The sequence below is a fragment of the Pangasianodon hypophthalmus genome, chromosome 3 (assembly GCF_027358585.1).
Source record: "Pangasianodon hypophthalmus isolate fPanHyp1 chromosome 3, fPanHyp1.pri, whole genome shotgun sequence".
In the NCBI taxonomy this organism is placed as follows: domain Eukaryota; kingdom Metazoa; phylum Chordata; class Actinopteri; order Siluriformes; family Pangasiidae; genus Pangasianodon; species Pangasianodon hypophthalmus.
In genome coordinates this window covers 21,979,643-21,992,418 of record NC_069712.1, presented here as the reverse complement: position 1 = coordinate 21,992,418, position 12,776 = coordinate 21,979,643, and the positions used below count along the sequence as shown (strand labels likewise).

Genomic DNA, 12,776 nt, shown 5'->3' with positions numbered 1-12,776 from the left:
TATAAAATGACTGACATGAGGCCCATTCAAACACAAAGAAGCTTTTCAGACTAGAAAGGCACTTTTCCAAATGGGTTTCCTCAGCCATGTAATACATGTCTGCTGAAGCCATGGTTTAAACCATTACTTTTATTAGTTTTTCCAGGCTATTTGTAAGGTAGGAAATAAAAACAATCAACTTTTGCACCTTTAAGCTTGCTAGCAAAGTAAAGAAATGTCACTATCAGAGATGAAGTAGTTTGTCTACACTGCCAAGATCAATATAAACATTATATTTTTGCAATACTAAGAACTATAATGCTCTTTCTTTAACTTATAATCATCCGTGCCCACCATCAGATTGCATTGCCTTATGGCCAGTTTTGTTCTTTAATTGTTTAAGTTGTGTGAACTTGATTCCTGGTCGCCCTGAGGGTTTCATCTAATGCTTAATTTCACTTGAGCTGTTAATGTTAAAAATAAAAGAGGCACATGGCTAATCTGTCTTTTATCTGCTTTTTCATACAATTTCACTAATATAATATTCGCTACTTCCACAGAAACAGGGCCGAATTCAAGATGCCAAGACTGTAGAAGAGAAAGCTGCAAAGATCAAGGAGTGGGTGATGCGGAAGTTAAATGAGGTTTGTGTGTGTGTGCATATGTTTGTGTGTGTGTGTGTGTGTGCTATGTATGTGAATTTGCCTTGTTTTCTTATACCTGTCTTCCTCATTGATACAGTTTGAAGTAGAAAACGCCTCCTTGAGGGAAACAAATCAACAGCAGGAGTCTCAGATATTAGAACTGAAGAGACAAATTCAAGGTATATTTACACAAGCACAGATATACACAGAGAATCTTTCCTTTGTCTCAGTACAATACTTGGTTTGCAGCCCGACTTGGAGTGTCTGGCAATTTCCTAAACCTAACTGCATATATTGTGTCTCAGTCCTGGAGCAGGCTGTAGGACACAGAGGGTCGGATCCTGCTAAACCCGGACAGGCCCAGCGGCTCAGCAGCCTGACCTTCGGCTGTTTTCATGTCCAAGGGAAGAGTCCTCAGGTGCGGACAGGCCCCATGCCAGTTCAGAGGAGCACGGGCAGTGTGTGTACGACCCTCACACACACCGACTGCAGGAGGCTCTCAGCTGGTCAGGCAGATCCTCATATACACATCTTAAAACTTAAAAAATGCTTGTGCAGAGTTTCTAACTAGCTGTCTTGTCGTCTGTCACTATCTAATCTGTACCTGGGCTTTTGGACAATGCAACTCAAAGTTCCTTGTGGATAGAGTAATGGAGTAACCCAGATTTTCTGTTTGTTTCTCAACAGACTGTGGGAATAAACACAACCCAGAGGCTGAGGCTGTGAGTCCCAGCCCTAGGATGGAGTCCGAGCAGGAGAAGGAGTGTGAGCCTACAGGGGACATGCTGTCTCGCAGCTCTGAGGACAAAGCAGAACCAAAGGAACCCAACCTTACCAGCTTAGAACAGCCTATGTCTAATATATTTTCATCTCAGCTTGCTGGATCAGCTGCTGCAGCAGAGGACAAAGCCAGCGAGAACAGGGTGGACATTGAGGACGGCTCCTCGGACGAGCTGAACAAGCGGTTTCGCTTGCAGCGTCTAAATTCTTCGTCCTCGTCCAGTGAGGCCAATACGCCCAGCCCAATTCTGACCCCAAAACGCCCCACGCCATCCCAGGATGCACACGATACACCTGCCTCGCCCAAGCAGCCCCGCCTACGCAGCCCCAGTGCCTTTAGTGTTAGCTTTGCAATAGCCAAGAAGCACCTAAGCCAGCCTTCAGTGGTTAGTGAAACAGTCCATGGAAGAACCCGCAATGCCATTAGCATGCTACGCCCGTTGAAGCCACAGGAGACTGATTTGAACCAGGAGCAGAAGATGGAGACTAGTGAGGGTATGATACCCTCTGAAGAGGCGTCTAAAGCCCCAGCAGAAGAGCCGAAGTCCCCTGATGCAGCTGCACCATTACCAGGGAACAAGCCGCCCACCCCCCCCCTGCACAGGTTCCCCTCCTGGGTTAGTACAGGGCCAATATGCTTTGCTGATCTGTTCCTTCACATTTGTTTAACACTATTTTTATTGTTGTCTTCAGGAAAGCAGAATATACGATGTGGCTAAATCTGGAATTCGGCTTTCAGAAACATCATGTACAGATGTAGCAAATAAAGGTAAGGTGTAACATCTCAATTTTGGTTTCTTTCCATTTCCATTTCTGTATTTTTTCATTATTGTTCACATATCTCATCATGCTCCTTTCATTGGTAGATTAATAAGAGTAATACTTATCTGTCCATCACTGAATTTTCGGAATATTTTCAGGATAATAGAGTAAAATCGCTGGTCTTTAGAGTTTATCCCTGTGGCAAAACTCATCCCAGTCTTGTACTCTTTATCCAGACTCCTCCCACCCATCCTCATACTCTGCCTTCATGCTGTACACATCTCTCATCTACAAAAACATGAACACACCGGTCTACACCACAGTCAAAGGGGTAGGTATTGGTTTTATCAAGGCCAGCTAAGCTTGATTTGAGCAGGAATTCAAGTGAATGCCACATCCCTGGTTAAAAAAGTGACAAATCAACTCAGTAATTTTTTCAGTAATTTTTTATCCATTGATATTTTGAACGAGTCATTACTACTGAGCACCGGCCACTGCCATTCATGATTTTTTTGTTCAGTTGCTGCTCACAAGCTATGCTATTGAAAATCAAAGTTTCACTCAATGCTCCCAAAACTGACTCTAACTGACTCACATATTAAAGAATCCAGGGTGAATGAATCATTCAAAGAGTCTAAGGATTCACTGATCAATGTTAGATTTGTTTTATGACTCATCCATGATAGATTTTTATTTTATAAATATATTTATTTATTTATTTTTACAATAGCAAATTAAAATACAACAACAAAAAATCAGTTGAAGTTGACTGACTTAACTTGACTTAATTAGGTCATCTAAGGGTGTTTTCACACTTGGTTCGTTTCATTGCTCCACGTTGTCTCAGATTGAGGACTCGGCAATTTTCAGACATATACGCAACATAAACTTTATATTACCGCTTGCTTCTGCTCAAAATGAGGTGAATGCACAAGTGAACTTGAACTTAAGTAACGAAGTAGGTAGAATGGTAAGTCACATTGTGAATACGCTCTTTCCGTAACAACACACTAAAACATGAACAATGAATAACTAAAGCATAAAGGATTTACAATATTGTATTACAATAATATTGTTTATCGCAATTATTTCTGGGACAATATATCGTCCAACAAAAGGAGTTATCGTGACAGGCCTGTCCACAAGTGAACTGTACTCAGAACACCTTCAGAGGTTGTGGTTCATCTTGTGGTCCACTTGATTTGTGCGTTGTGAAAACAAAGTGGTCTCAGTCCACTTCACATTTTGCTTTATGCTAGATAAAGAACTTGAGAGTTGCTGTACATACATAACTCCAGTTTTCTGTCACCTAACAGACAAACAATTCAAATGGCTTTCTGTGGGGGCATGTGGTTGCACAATAAGGTCAGCAGGGCTAGGTAGCAACGTGACAGATAAGCTAATAGAGCCACTGTGGCACCAGCAATTATGCTATAGAGCTTAATTTTGTATTATTACTAGTATAGTATTATATAGTATATAATACTATTAATATACAGTATGTGTGTAATATATGCAGTGTATGCATGTATTTTGGCTATCCCAACCACTTACAGCTAAACAGTCAGTAACTCTACTTCATGAAGCATGAGTTGGTTTTAATGGTTCAGCATCAAAAACGCTTCTGGTATTTCACTTGACATCTGCTTTGCCTGCTCTGTTTTTCAGCCAAATCGTAGCATCATGTAAAATCAACCATTTTCAGTGACACTATTGTGTTACACATTCACTATTAAACTATGGTAAAGGAGTTAAGGTGTGAACAACAAGTGGTCTAAGAGCTCAGCAATGCTAAAATTTCCAGAAAGAGAGCCAAGTCCCTGTTTGAGTCCACTTGTACTGTGAAAATTGTAACCAAAAGCACTGAGGCCTTTTTTCAGCTAGTTCCCTTTCAGGTCCTATAACTATGTCTGAAAACACCTTATGTTCTCTTCACTCTATCTACGAGTATATTGATGTTCCAACAATAAATTGAGGAACATTGTGATCAAGATTTTTTTTGTTTGTTTTTGCTAAACTGTATCATTAGCATAGCCAGAAATATAGATTTAGGTGTTCCTAAAGAGATCCAATGTGTGATTGGAATTTCAGCTCTTTTCAGTGAGTCAGTTGTCTCAGCATGGTGGACCAGTAGGTAGCATTGCTGCCCACCTTTCACAGCTCCTGGGTTTGTCTGTGGAGTTCTGTATGTTTGCATGGGTTTCTTCCCATTGTCCAAAAACATGCAGCTAGGTGGATTGGCTATGTAATGTTACCCCTAGATGTCAGTGAGTGAATGTACTGGCGTTCTATCCGAGGTGAATTCTCGCGCCTTGCACCCAGTGTTGCCGGTATTGGGTCCACTGCAACTCTAACCAGGATAAAGCAGTTACTGAAGATTAATGAAAGAATGAATTGTCTCAGCTCACCAATATGAGCCAGCTCTAACATTTTCTTTCATAATGTTTAATCTTTACCTTGTGATATGCCAACATCTGTGCTTGCTCAAGGATCAAGAAGGAACTAAGCGGAATATACTACCCGTGAACGTTGGCCAGCTGATACTCAGTCACAAGGCTTGCAGACAGTTTATTCCCTATCACCAGACTTCTGATCACACTCACCTGTTCACAGTCTACATTAAATAACCTGGTGTCCATTCCAGAAAGCACAATTTGCAAGTTAGCCTGATAACATAGAATCATGGTTCAGACAAATCAGAGTTTCTCATTCCGGATACAAGGATTAGATGAAATCAAGATCTTGACAATTTATGCTCTGAAACTAATAAATATGAGTTTATAATGGATTAAGTGCTATTACCTGTTCCCCACTCCCCAGATAGAAATTAAACCTTTGCAACTGGTTATGGGCTGTTCTGCATCTCCTGCCATGAAGTGCTCCCAAGCTCTCAGAGCCTACTGATGAAATCCTAGAAGGGAATTGCTCTTTAACTGTCCATACTTGTAAACAAATAACAAGTGTAATATTATACAAATCGATTTATTACATTAGTAGGCTGGCTAAAATAAGGGTTTTTGTACATAGCTGTATTTGTTGCATATGTTATTCCACTTAATTTTTTTTTTTTACAGTTTGACCACAGGAGGGCAGTACTGTTAAGCAGTTACCATAGATATGGGTGTGGTGTTTCACTGTTTTTCTTCCTGCAGCGGGTTGCGTTGCTGAGCAGCACTCAGTTTTCAGAAGAGTCTTCCACCTCCGAGGAGGAGGAGGAGGGTTCGGAGGAGTGTCACTCAAACTCGGGTGAGGAGGAGAGCACTTTGCGTACCTCCAGCTCCAACTGTGCCAAAAGCCAGGAAACCTCCATCAGGAGAGGTAGACACACACACACACACACACACACACACAAACTGACCTCAGACTCATATCCCCTTAAACATCACACTGCTCCCTTCTGAAAATATCTGATGTCTGCCTTTGTTGGTTCAGCTGTTTCCCTTTCCTCCATGGCATCTGAGAGTGACTACGCCATCCCTCCTGATGCCTATTCTACAGACACCGAGTGCTCTGAGCCTGAGAACAAACTGCAAAAGACCTGCTCTTCTAGCAGTGACAGTGGCAAGAGTGTAGGACACACACACACACACACTCACACTTATGCTACTACGGTCATACCAATTTACGCACATTTAATCATTCACGGGATAATATCTTGGTCCAGGAGCCGATGGAAAAGTCTGGCTACCTGCTTAAGATGGTGAAGACATGGAAGAAGACCTGGAAACGCCACTGGTTTGTTCTGAAAGATGGAGAACTGATGTACTACAAGTCACCGGTCAGTCCCTTGTTCATGAACTAAACACAGTGCCGCTAGAAAGTTTGTGACCCCTTTACAATTTTCTGTATTTCTACATAAGTTTGACCTGAAATGTGATCAAATGTTCTATAAGTTCTAAAGCTAGATAAAGAGAACCAAATTAAACAAATGACGCAAAAAACATTTATTTAGCAGAATTATCCAACATTAGATATATTTGTCGGAAAAAGTATGTGAACCTTTGCTTTCAGTAACTGATGTGACCCCCTTGAGCAGCAATAACTTCAACCAGACGTTTCTGGTAACTGTTGATCAATCCCGCACAACCTTTTCCAGCCTGGTGAGCATTTGATAACTCTTTTTCTGAAGTCCTCAGGAATCTCCTCTGATCGAGGCATGGCACACTTGCATAAACCTGTGTGATGAAGACCGAACTTTGATAGTGAAGACCCAAGACCCAAGTTTATGTTCTTGAAACAGGGGAGAGCCTGCTGAACTTATGCCTGATTGCCATCCCCTTGATTGAAACACTTGACTAGACATATTCCTAGAGGTTCACATACTTTTTCCTGCAAAGATATTTATGTATAAACTTGCTCAATAAATAAATGTAAAATTGTAATGTTTTTGCATTATTTAATTGGGTTCTCTTCATCTAGTTTTAGGACTTAAATGAAGATCTGATCAGGTCAAATCTATGCAGAAATACAGAAAATTGTAAAGGTCAAAGATCACAAACATTCTAGCGGCACTGTAACTGTTATTACAGTTTTTAGAATATAGTAGACGGCAAGTGTGCTAAGAAATATTCATACAGGTTTCCTTCCTCATTTTCCTTTTCCATAGAGTGATGTCATCCGTAAGCCTCAAGGCCAGATTGAGCTCACTGCTTCCAGCACTATTTCCCGAGGAGATGGCAAACAAATACTTCAGGTATTGCGTATATGTGTGTGTGTGTGTGTGCGCGCCAGGGGTGTAACTGAGTACAAATGCATTTATTAAGACTGAACAGATCATGTGTCATCATCATGAATATGATGTAGATGATGTATCAGTATATAAGTGTATATGCTCTCGTCCTCAGGTGGTGACAGGAAAACATGTGTATAATTTAAAAGCAGACTCTCCTAACCTGCTAGAGGAGTGGCTGATGGTCCTACAGTGTGTGCAGAAAGTCAAAGCAGCCAGTCCCCTCTTCACCCAGCCCAGTGTCCGGCCAACCATGAAGGGACATCTGACTAAGGTTTTACAATTATTGACCTTGTCTTTGCTGCTTAAGTCCCATATTTCTCAAAAACAAGCAATATGCTGTATGTGTGGTGACCTGGGAAAACCCATTCACATGGTGAAAAGTTGACATTTTCTACTGGAGACTTCTGATAGCTCTCATGTATCACAAGCAGAAGTGACCCCCAAAGTTACCCCTAAAAGTGAATCGGGAAAAAAACTGCTGTTTTTCCTGAATTTCTGATTAGTCTTATGTCTGTTTCACTATGCCATGTAGCTATCCAACAACTAGATTAAAAAAAAAAAACACTTTAAGGTCATGCATGTTATGTAGATTTGACAGGAGGTATCCATACTACAACTCAGATACTCAGGAATGAAATATGATATTTGTTAACCAAGTTTCCTTTATGTAATTACAAAGTGAAGAGTAGGCCACGTTGCATAAATACATGGCACAGAAATACTAAAACAGTGCATTTACTCCTAAGATGTTTTCCACACAGCAATTTATATAACAGTCTTTACTGTACCATCTTAGATGTCTAGCTTTGTGTTGTACCTTGCAGTTAATATTCAGCATAATTAGCATGCACAGTAAGTAAGGATTTTTTTTTTACAACCAGAGTGCCACTTTAATCACACTGATGAAAGGTATTGATATGCTAGATGACACAACATTACTGATGATAAGTATTTTTAATATATTATTTGTAAGGAGTGTTTGTGGCATTTCTGTTTAAAGGACTATTTCACCCAGAGTGATAGCTAGTAATGAATAAAATTCATCATTGTATAATACAGTATATAACTATCTTTAACAGCAGTTTATGGGCATAGACCAGACTGCAGACCGGATATGCTCTTAATGTTAATTTTGTAATAATTGTATAACTTCAGTGTAAACTCTCAGCTGGTTGCTTGTAGATCAAAACACATCTGCAGATTCCACTTAAATATCAATTCAACTGATACATGCTGCTTTCTTTTTTCTGTGCATGGATCTGATGACATGCTCCAGGGTTTTTGTGGTAAAATTCCGGATTCTGTCTGCGTGCCAAGGATTTTCTTGTTAGCAGAGTTGGCACCTCTGTATATGTTTGACTCTTTCAGATGAAGCATGACTACTCTAAGCGTGTGTGGTGTGCACTTATTGGGAAGACACTGTACTACTTCAGATGCCAAGAGGACAAGGTATAGCCTACATTCAGTCCCCCCATAACACCAGCCCTGCACTGTGTGTGTGTGTGTGGGTATATGTTCTCATCCATGCCATGCTTTCTTCCCTCAGTTCCCCCTGGGTCAGATCAGGCTGGCAGGGGCACATGTGGAAGAATTGAACTCAGATGAGGACAGTAAGAGTGGACAGTCCGCTCAGTCCAACATCTCCATCCAGACCCTGAACCTGAGCCCCACTTACCTGCACGTAGATTCCCCACACGAGAAGGTAAGCACTGGAGTGAATATAACCTGACTCACTCTCCCAGTTTTTTTATCTTGTTTGTGACAGAACTGAAACTATTATTATACTAACTTATATACAGATATAGAACTGATGAGTCAACTACTAAAACACATGATAAAATCAGAATGCCCATACTTATGTAGTGATTAAAAAAATACCCAGAAGGAAAATAGACAATATTTTAGATGGAAGAAGGAAAGTTTAATTTCAGTTATTAATATCAGCTATTTTTTTTCTTTTCTTACATCACTTTTACAATCAGACAGTGTCTAGTGTCTAGGGTTAGTTTCTTTTTGGGAGTTTTAATGGTGAAAGCCTGAAACATACAGTATATTTACTCTTAATAGAACCAATGTTTTATGTCATATTATCATTGCTATGAGCATTTTGTTTACAGGTGCAGTATGTACTTTTTAATAGTTATTTTTGGCCTGTAATAATCATATCACGTTTACAGTTTCATGTTTCTTTTGACCATTTTTATGTCCTAGAAATGAGCTCCACTGTAAGCTTAGTACGTTTAGAGGAAGCTGTGGGTTGGCTGCTGGGAAGCTGAAGGCTTGGCGGTGGTTTCATTGTAACTGCAATTACTCGCCCTGCAGGCGACGGACGTTTTTCAAAATATGCTAACTGGCAATGTTTCATAGGCAGCATGGCTGTACCACCTGTCTGTGGCAGCAGGCACCAACGTGGGGCAGGTGGGAACTGAGTTTGAGCAGCTGGTTGGTAAATTGCTCAGTGTGGACGGGGACTCGGGTATGAATTTTTTGGTTTATATTGTCCTACATGACCGGTTGACTGGTTTTTCACTGCCATTGCAAAGATCTATTTTTTGCATGTACTGTATGTCCATGTAAAGAAGTCACTCCAGGCAGCTATTACTTTTGCTCAGGTTTCATTTTCTTCCTCAGGCTCTCAAGTGTGGAGGCATCCCATGTTGTGCTTCAGCAAGGAAGCCTTGTCCACCCCTCTCACCACTCTGCCCTCACAGGCCTTACAGACTGAAGCCATCAAACTTTTTAAGGTCGTAACCCTGCTCATCGTGCTGTATGTTCTGTACATTATAGATGAACTTTGCTAACATGCTACACCCACACCATCCCTGTACTACAGACATGCCAGCTCTTTATTAACGTGATCATCGACACTCCAGCCATAGACTACCATGTGACACTGGCACAGTGTGCACTGCAGGTGTGTCTCACACACTCCGAGCTGCAGAACGAGATCTACTGCCAGCTCATCAAACAAACACGCAGGAGGCAGCCTCACGGCCAGCCAGGCCCACTGCAGGTGAGGGCAGAACTTCTACAGCCATTTAAAATGGAGAGTAGTGTTTTCAGCAGCATTGACGTACACACAGTACTGACATTAGCAGATAATTATTTTTAAAAATCCTTGATTTATTTCTTTGAAAATGAAATATCACTTTTCAATTACAAAATGTAACCAAACCATTTTTGTCAAGAGCCAATAGATCATCAGTTATTATTAGACATACTATAAACAATTGGTTATGTTTTATGTATTAAGGCAGATTGTGTTATTATAGGCACCCTAATTGTGAGCATTGTTTGAAATATAGATAATAATCTCAGAGGGCCAAAATCTGAGGTCTTTGGCATTTATTATGAATATTAAACATGAACATTACATCTGCTCATATTATATTAATTAACAGCATTAACACATTGTCAGTTTTCAAAAGGTGTGTCAGGGTTTATCCAAGCTAATAACCAGCCCTTATTTGAAGAGGGATATCTAGGCAGTGTTTAAATACATAAATTCTGTATACTACATATTATACTACCTTGTACAATGGGCTTTCCAAGGGTTCTTTGTATACTTAAGGGTTGTTGGCTCTCTTTACGGGTTCTGCTAGAAGGATGAAATGACCTTTTGTCCTAACTGTAGCATGCAGTAGAGTTTCCCACTCTTTCACATTTTTTCCACTGTTCATTAGCATAATTCTCCCACTAAGCGTTCCACCATTTTGTTAAGTGGCACAATGGTATCTTCTCACTCCCTTTCAAGAGCTGGTTTAGCATCATTATCAGCTATCTTTCTCTTCAATTCCAACATTCCCAAACACCATCACACTGGATTCCTAAATGGTTTCCCCTATTATATTGGTTTGTAGATCTTATACATCCTCAGAGGACAGCTGTGTCTGAGCAGATAACTACAGTGTCTGCTTTCACCTCAGGTTAGTGCCCACAGCATTGTCACCGAATAATAGGTGAAGCCTGAGTAAAGGGATACTACTGCCAAGCCCAACATTTTTCCTATGTGGATCTCGTCTAGTTTGACCAGCCTGTGTAATGTAGTCAGAGGGACTACATTCAGAGTCAGACTGACTACACTACAGTGGCAGAGGCACAGATACTTTCTGACTAGTCTGATCATCTGATCATAGCCTGATAAAGTCTAATGCATAGCTCTCAGTACCCATGGGACATACTGCCACATTTTCTCATCAGCTTCTGATCACATCAAGCACCCAATAATTTAAAGCATTGCAGTCTTTTCTATTGCAGGCCCCCAAGAATGTCTTGAAGCTCATTTTAATTGGGAATTGACTGGATTTTAACATGAATAAAAGGCATAAGGGTGTTGTCATTAAAACTGTTCAGTTTGACACTGTCTTCTAGTGGAACTATACCATTTTAACTACTATGAGAGGTTTATTGCTTCAAACCAAATGAGCAAATTATTTTTGTTAGAGCTAGCACAGTTTTGATGTACATAACAATAAGAAAACACATTTCTAACACATTCAGGTAATTATTTCATTCAAAAAATCTAATATTTATATAATAATAATAATAATAATAATAATAGATCTTTATATTTATTGTTTATGTTAATAAAATCATTTTCTGCTTAAATACCAGTTTAACTGAGTTACGGTAGCTTGTTTTTGCTGCCTTTTTGATGACTCATAGGAGATCAGAGTCCCAAAACTGTGTTCGTAGTGTTGACTCAGCTGGGAGGAGACAGGTGCTTTGTTTACAGGTGCTATACATAACCATGGAGCGTGTCCATCCACTAGGGGGAGTGTTTCGTATTGGCTCCCAGTGCAAGTTACAGGTTGGTTTTGTTGTCATGTACATGTTTGTTTGCACAGGGTTGGCAGTTTCTGGCATTGTGTGTGGGACTCTTCCTGCCTCAGCATCCCATTCTCTGGCTTCTCCAAGTCCATCTCAAAAAGCATGCTGACCCCAGGTGTGTACATACATGTACAAAGACTTCTGATGTGTACAGATTGAATGCTGAGTGCAAAATCAGAATGCTTACCTGTATAACTGTAGGACAGAGGTGGGGAAGTATGCTATCTATTGCCAGCGTTCTATGGAGAGAACCCAGCAGAAGGGTGAACGCCAGGCCCGGCCCTCACGAATGGAAATACTGTCCATCTTACTGAGGAACCCATACCACCACTCGCTGCCATTCAGTGTGCCTGTACACTTTCTCAACAACACCTATCAGGTCTACAAGAAGGGAAATAGGATAATAAATGGTATAAAATACCAGATTTTAACCTTGTTTAATTGTATTAAATGTGTTTGATTGGTAGGTTGTTGGCTTCGATGCCTCCACCACAGTGGAGGAGTTCCAGAACCGTCTAAACCAGGACACAGGCATGAGGAAGACGGGCCAGTCCGGGTTTAGTCTCTACTCAGACGACCCCACCGGACAAAACCTAGAACATTATCTACAGGGCAGTCTGATGGTCAGATGGTCTTACCAATTCACTTAAAGGCCTCGTTCAGACCTCGTATTAACATCTGTATTGGGTGAACCAGATAGCCATTTATGTCTGGCATTTTTTTACATTTCAAATGTATCTCCGGTGAATAGTTATGACTGAATGCTGTGATAAATGTTAGTTTCACTTACAACTTTATAATTTAATAATAAAATTTTCTGAAAAACTTTTTAAATAAATATTTGTAAGAGTTGTTTCTAAAGGCACATTTTTTTAAATTTGATATATTCAGCTATTTTCTTTCTGCTACATTACTTTCTGTGAACCCTGAATCCTTTCTATTAAGCATATAGTGTACTTTATTATGCCCTATGCAGACAGAAATTGTAGTTTGGGTTTGAGCCTAATTGTTCAGAATACGTAAATTTAAAAAAATTATGTGTATATTTG

At 40.3% G+C, this 12,776-nt stretch overlaps 1 protein-coding gene across 2 annotated transcripts in view; it reads left to right on the top strand.

Moving 5' to 3' along the window:
* Positions 1–12,776, top strand: part of plekhh2 (pleckstrin homology domain containing, family H (with MyTH4 domain) member 2) — a 33,925-nt gene that overhangs the window by 15,599 nt on the left and 5,550 nt on the right. For both annotated transcript variants that reach the window (XM_053232316.1, XM_053232317.1), the window contains exons 5-23: positions 540–623; positions 721–802; positions 929–1,129; positions 1,311–2,020; positions 2,097–2,172; positions 2,402–2,496; positions 5,318–5,483; positions 5,598–5,734; positions 5,830–5,943; positions 6,772–6,858; positions 7,010–7,168; positions 8,266–8,346; positions 8,444–8,599; positions 9,265–9,373; positions 9,529–9,641; positions 9,731–9,910; positions 11,745–11,842; positions 11,929–12,106; positions 12,195–12,350. In XM_053232316.1, the coding sequence (XP_053088291.1) occupies positions 540–623; positions 721–802; positions 929–1,129; positions 1,311–2,020; positions 2,097–2,172; positions 2,402–2,496; positions 5,318–5,483; positions 5,598–5,734; positions 5,830–5,943; positions 6,772–6,858; positions 7,010–7,168; positions 8,266–8,346; positions 8,444–8,599; positions 9,265–9,373; positions 9,529–9,641; positions 9,731–9,910; positions 11,745–11,842; positions 11,929–12,106; positions 12,195–12,350 (2,982 nt within the window). The remainder of the gene's footprint in view (positions 1–539; positions 624–720; positions 803–928; positions 1,130–1,310; positions 2,021–2,096; positions 2,173–2,401; positions 2,497–5,317; positions 5,484–5,597; positions 5,735–5,829; positions 5,944–6,771; positions 6,859–7,009; positions 7,169–8,265; positions 8,347–8,443; positions 8,600–9,264; positions 9,374–9,528; positions 9,642–9,730; positions 9,911–11,744; positions 11,843–11,928; positions 12,107–12,194; positions 12,351–12,776) is intronic.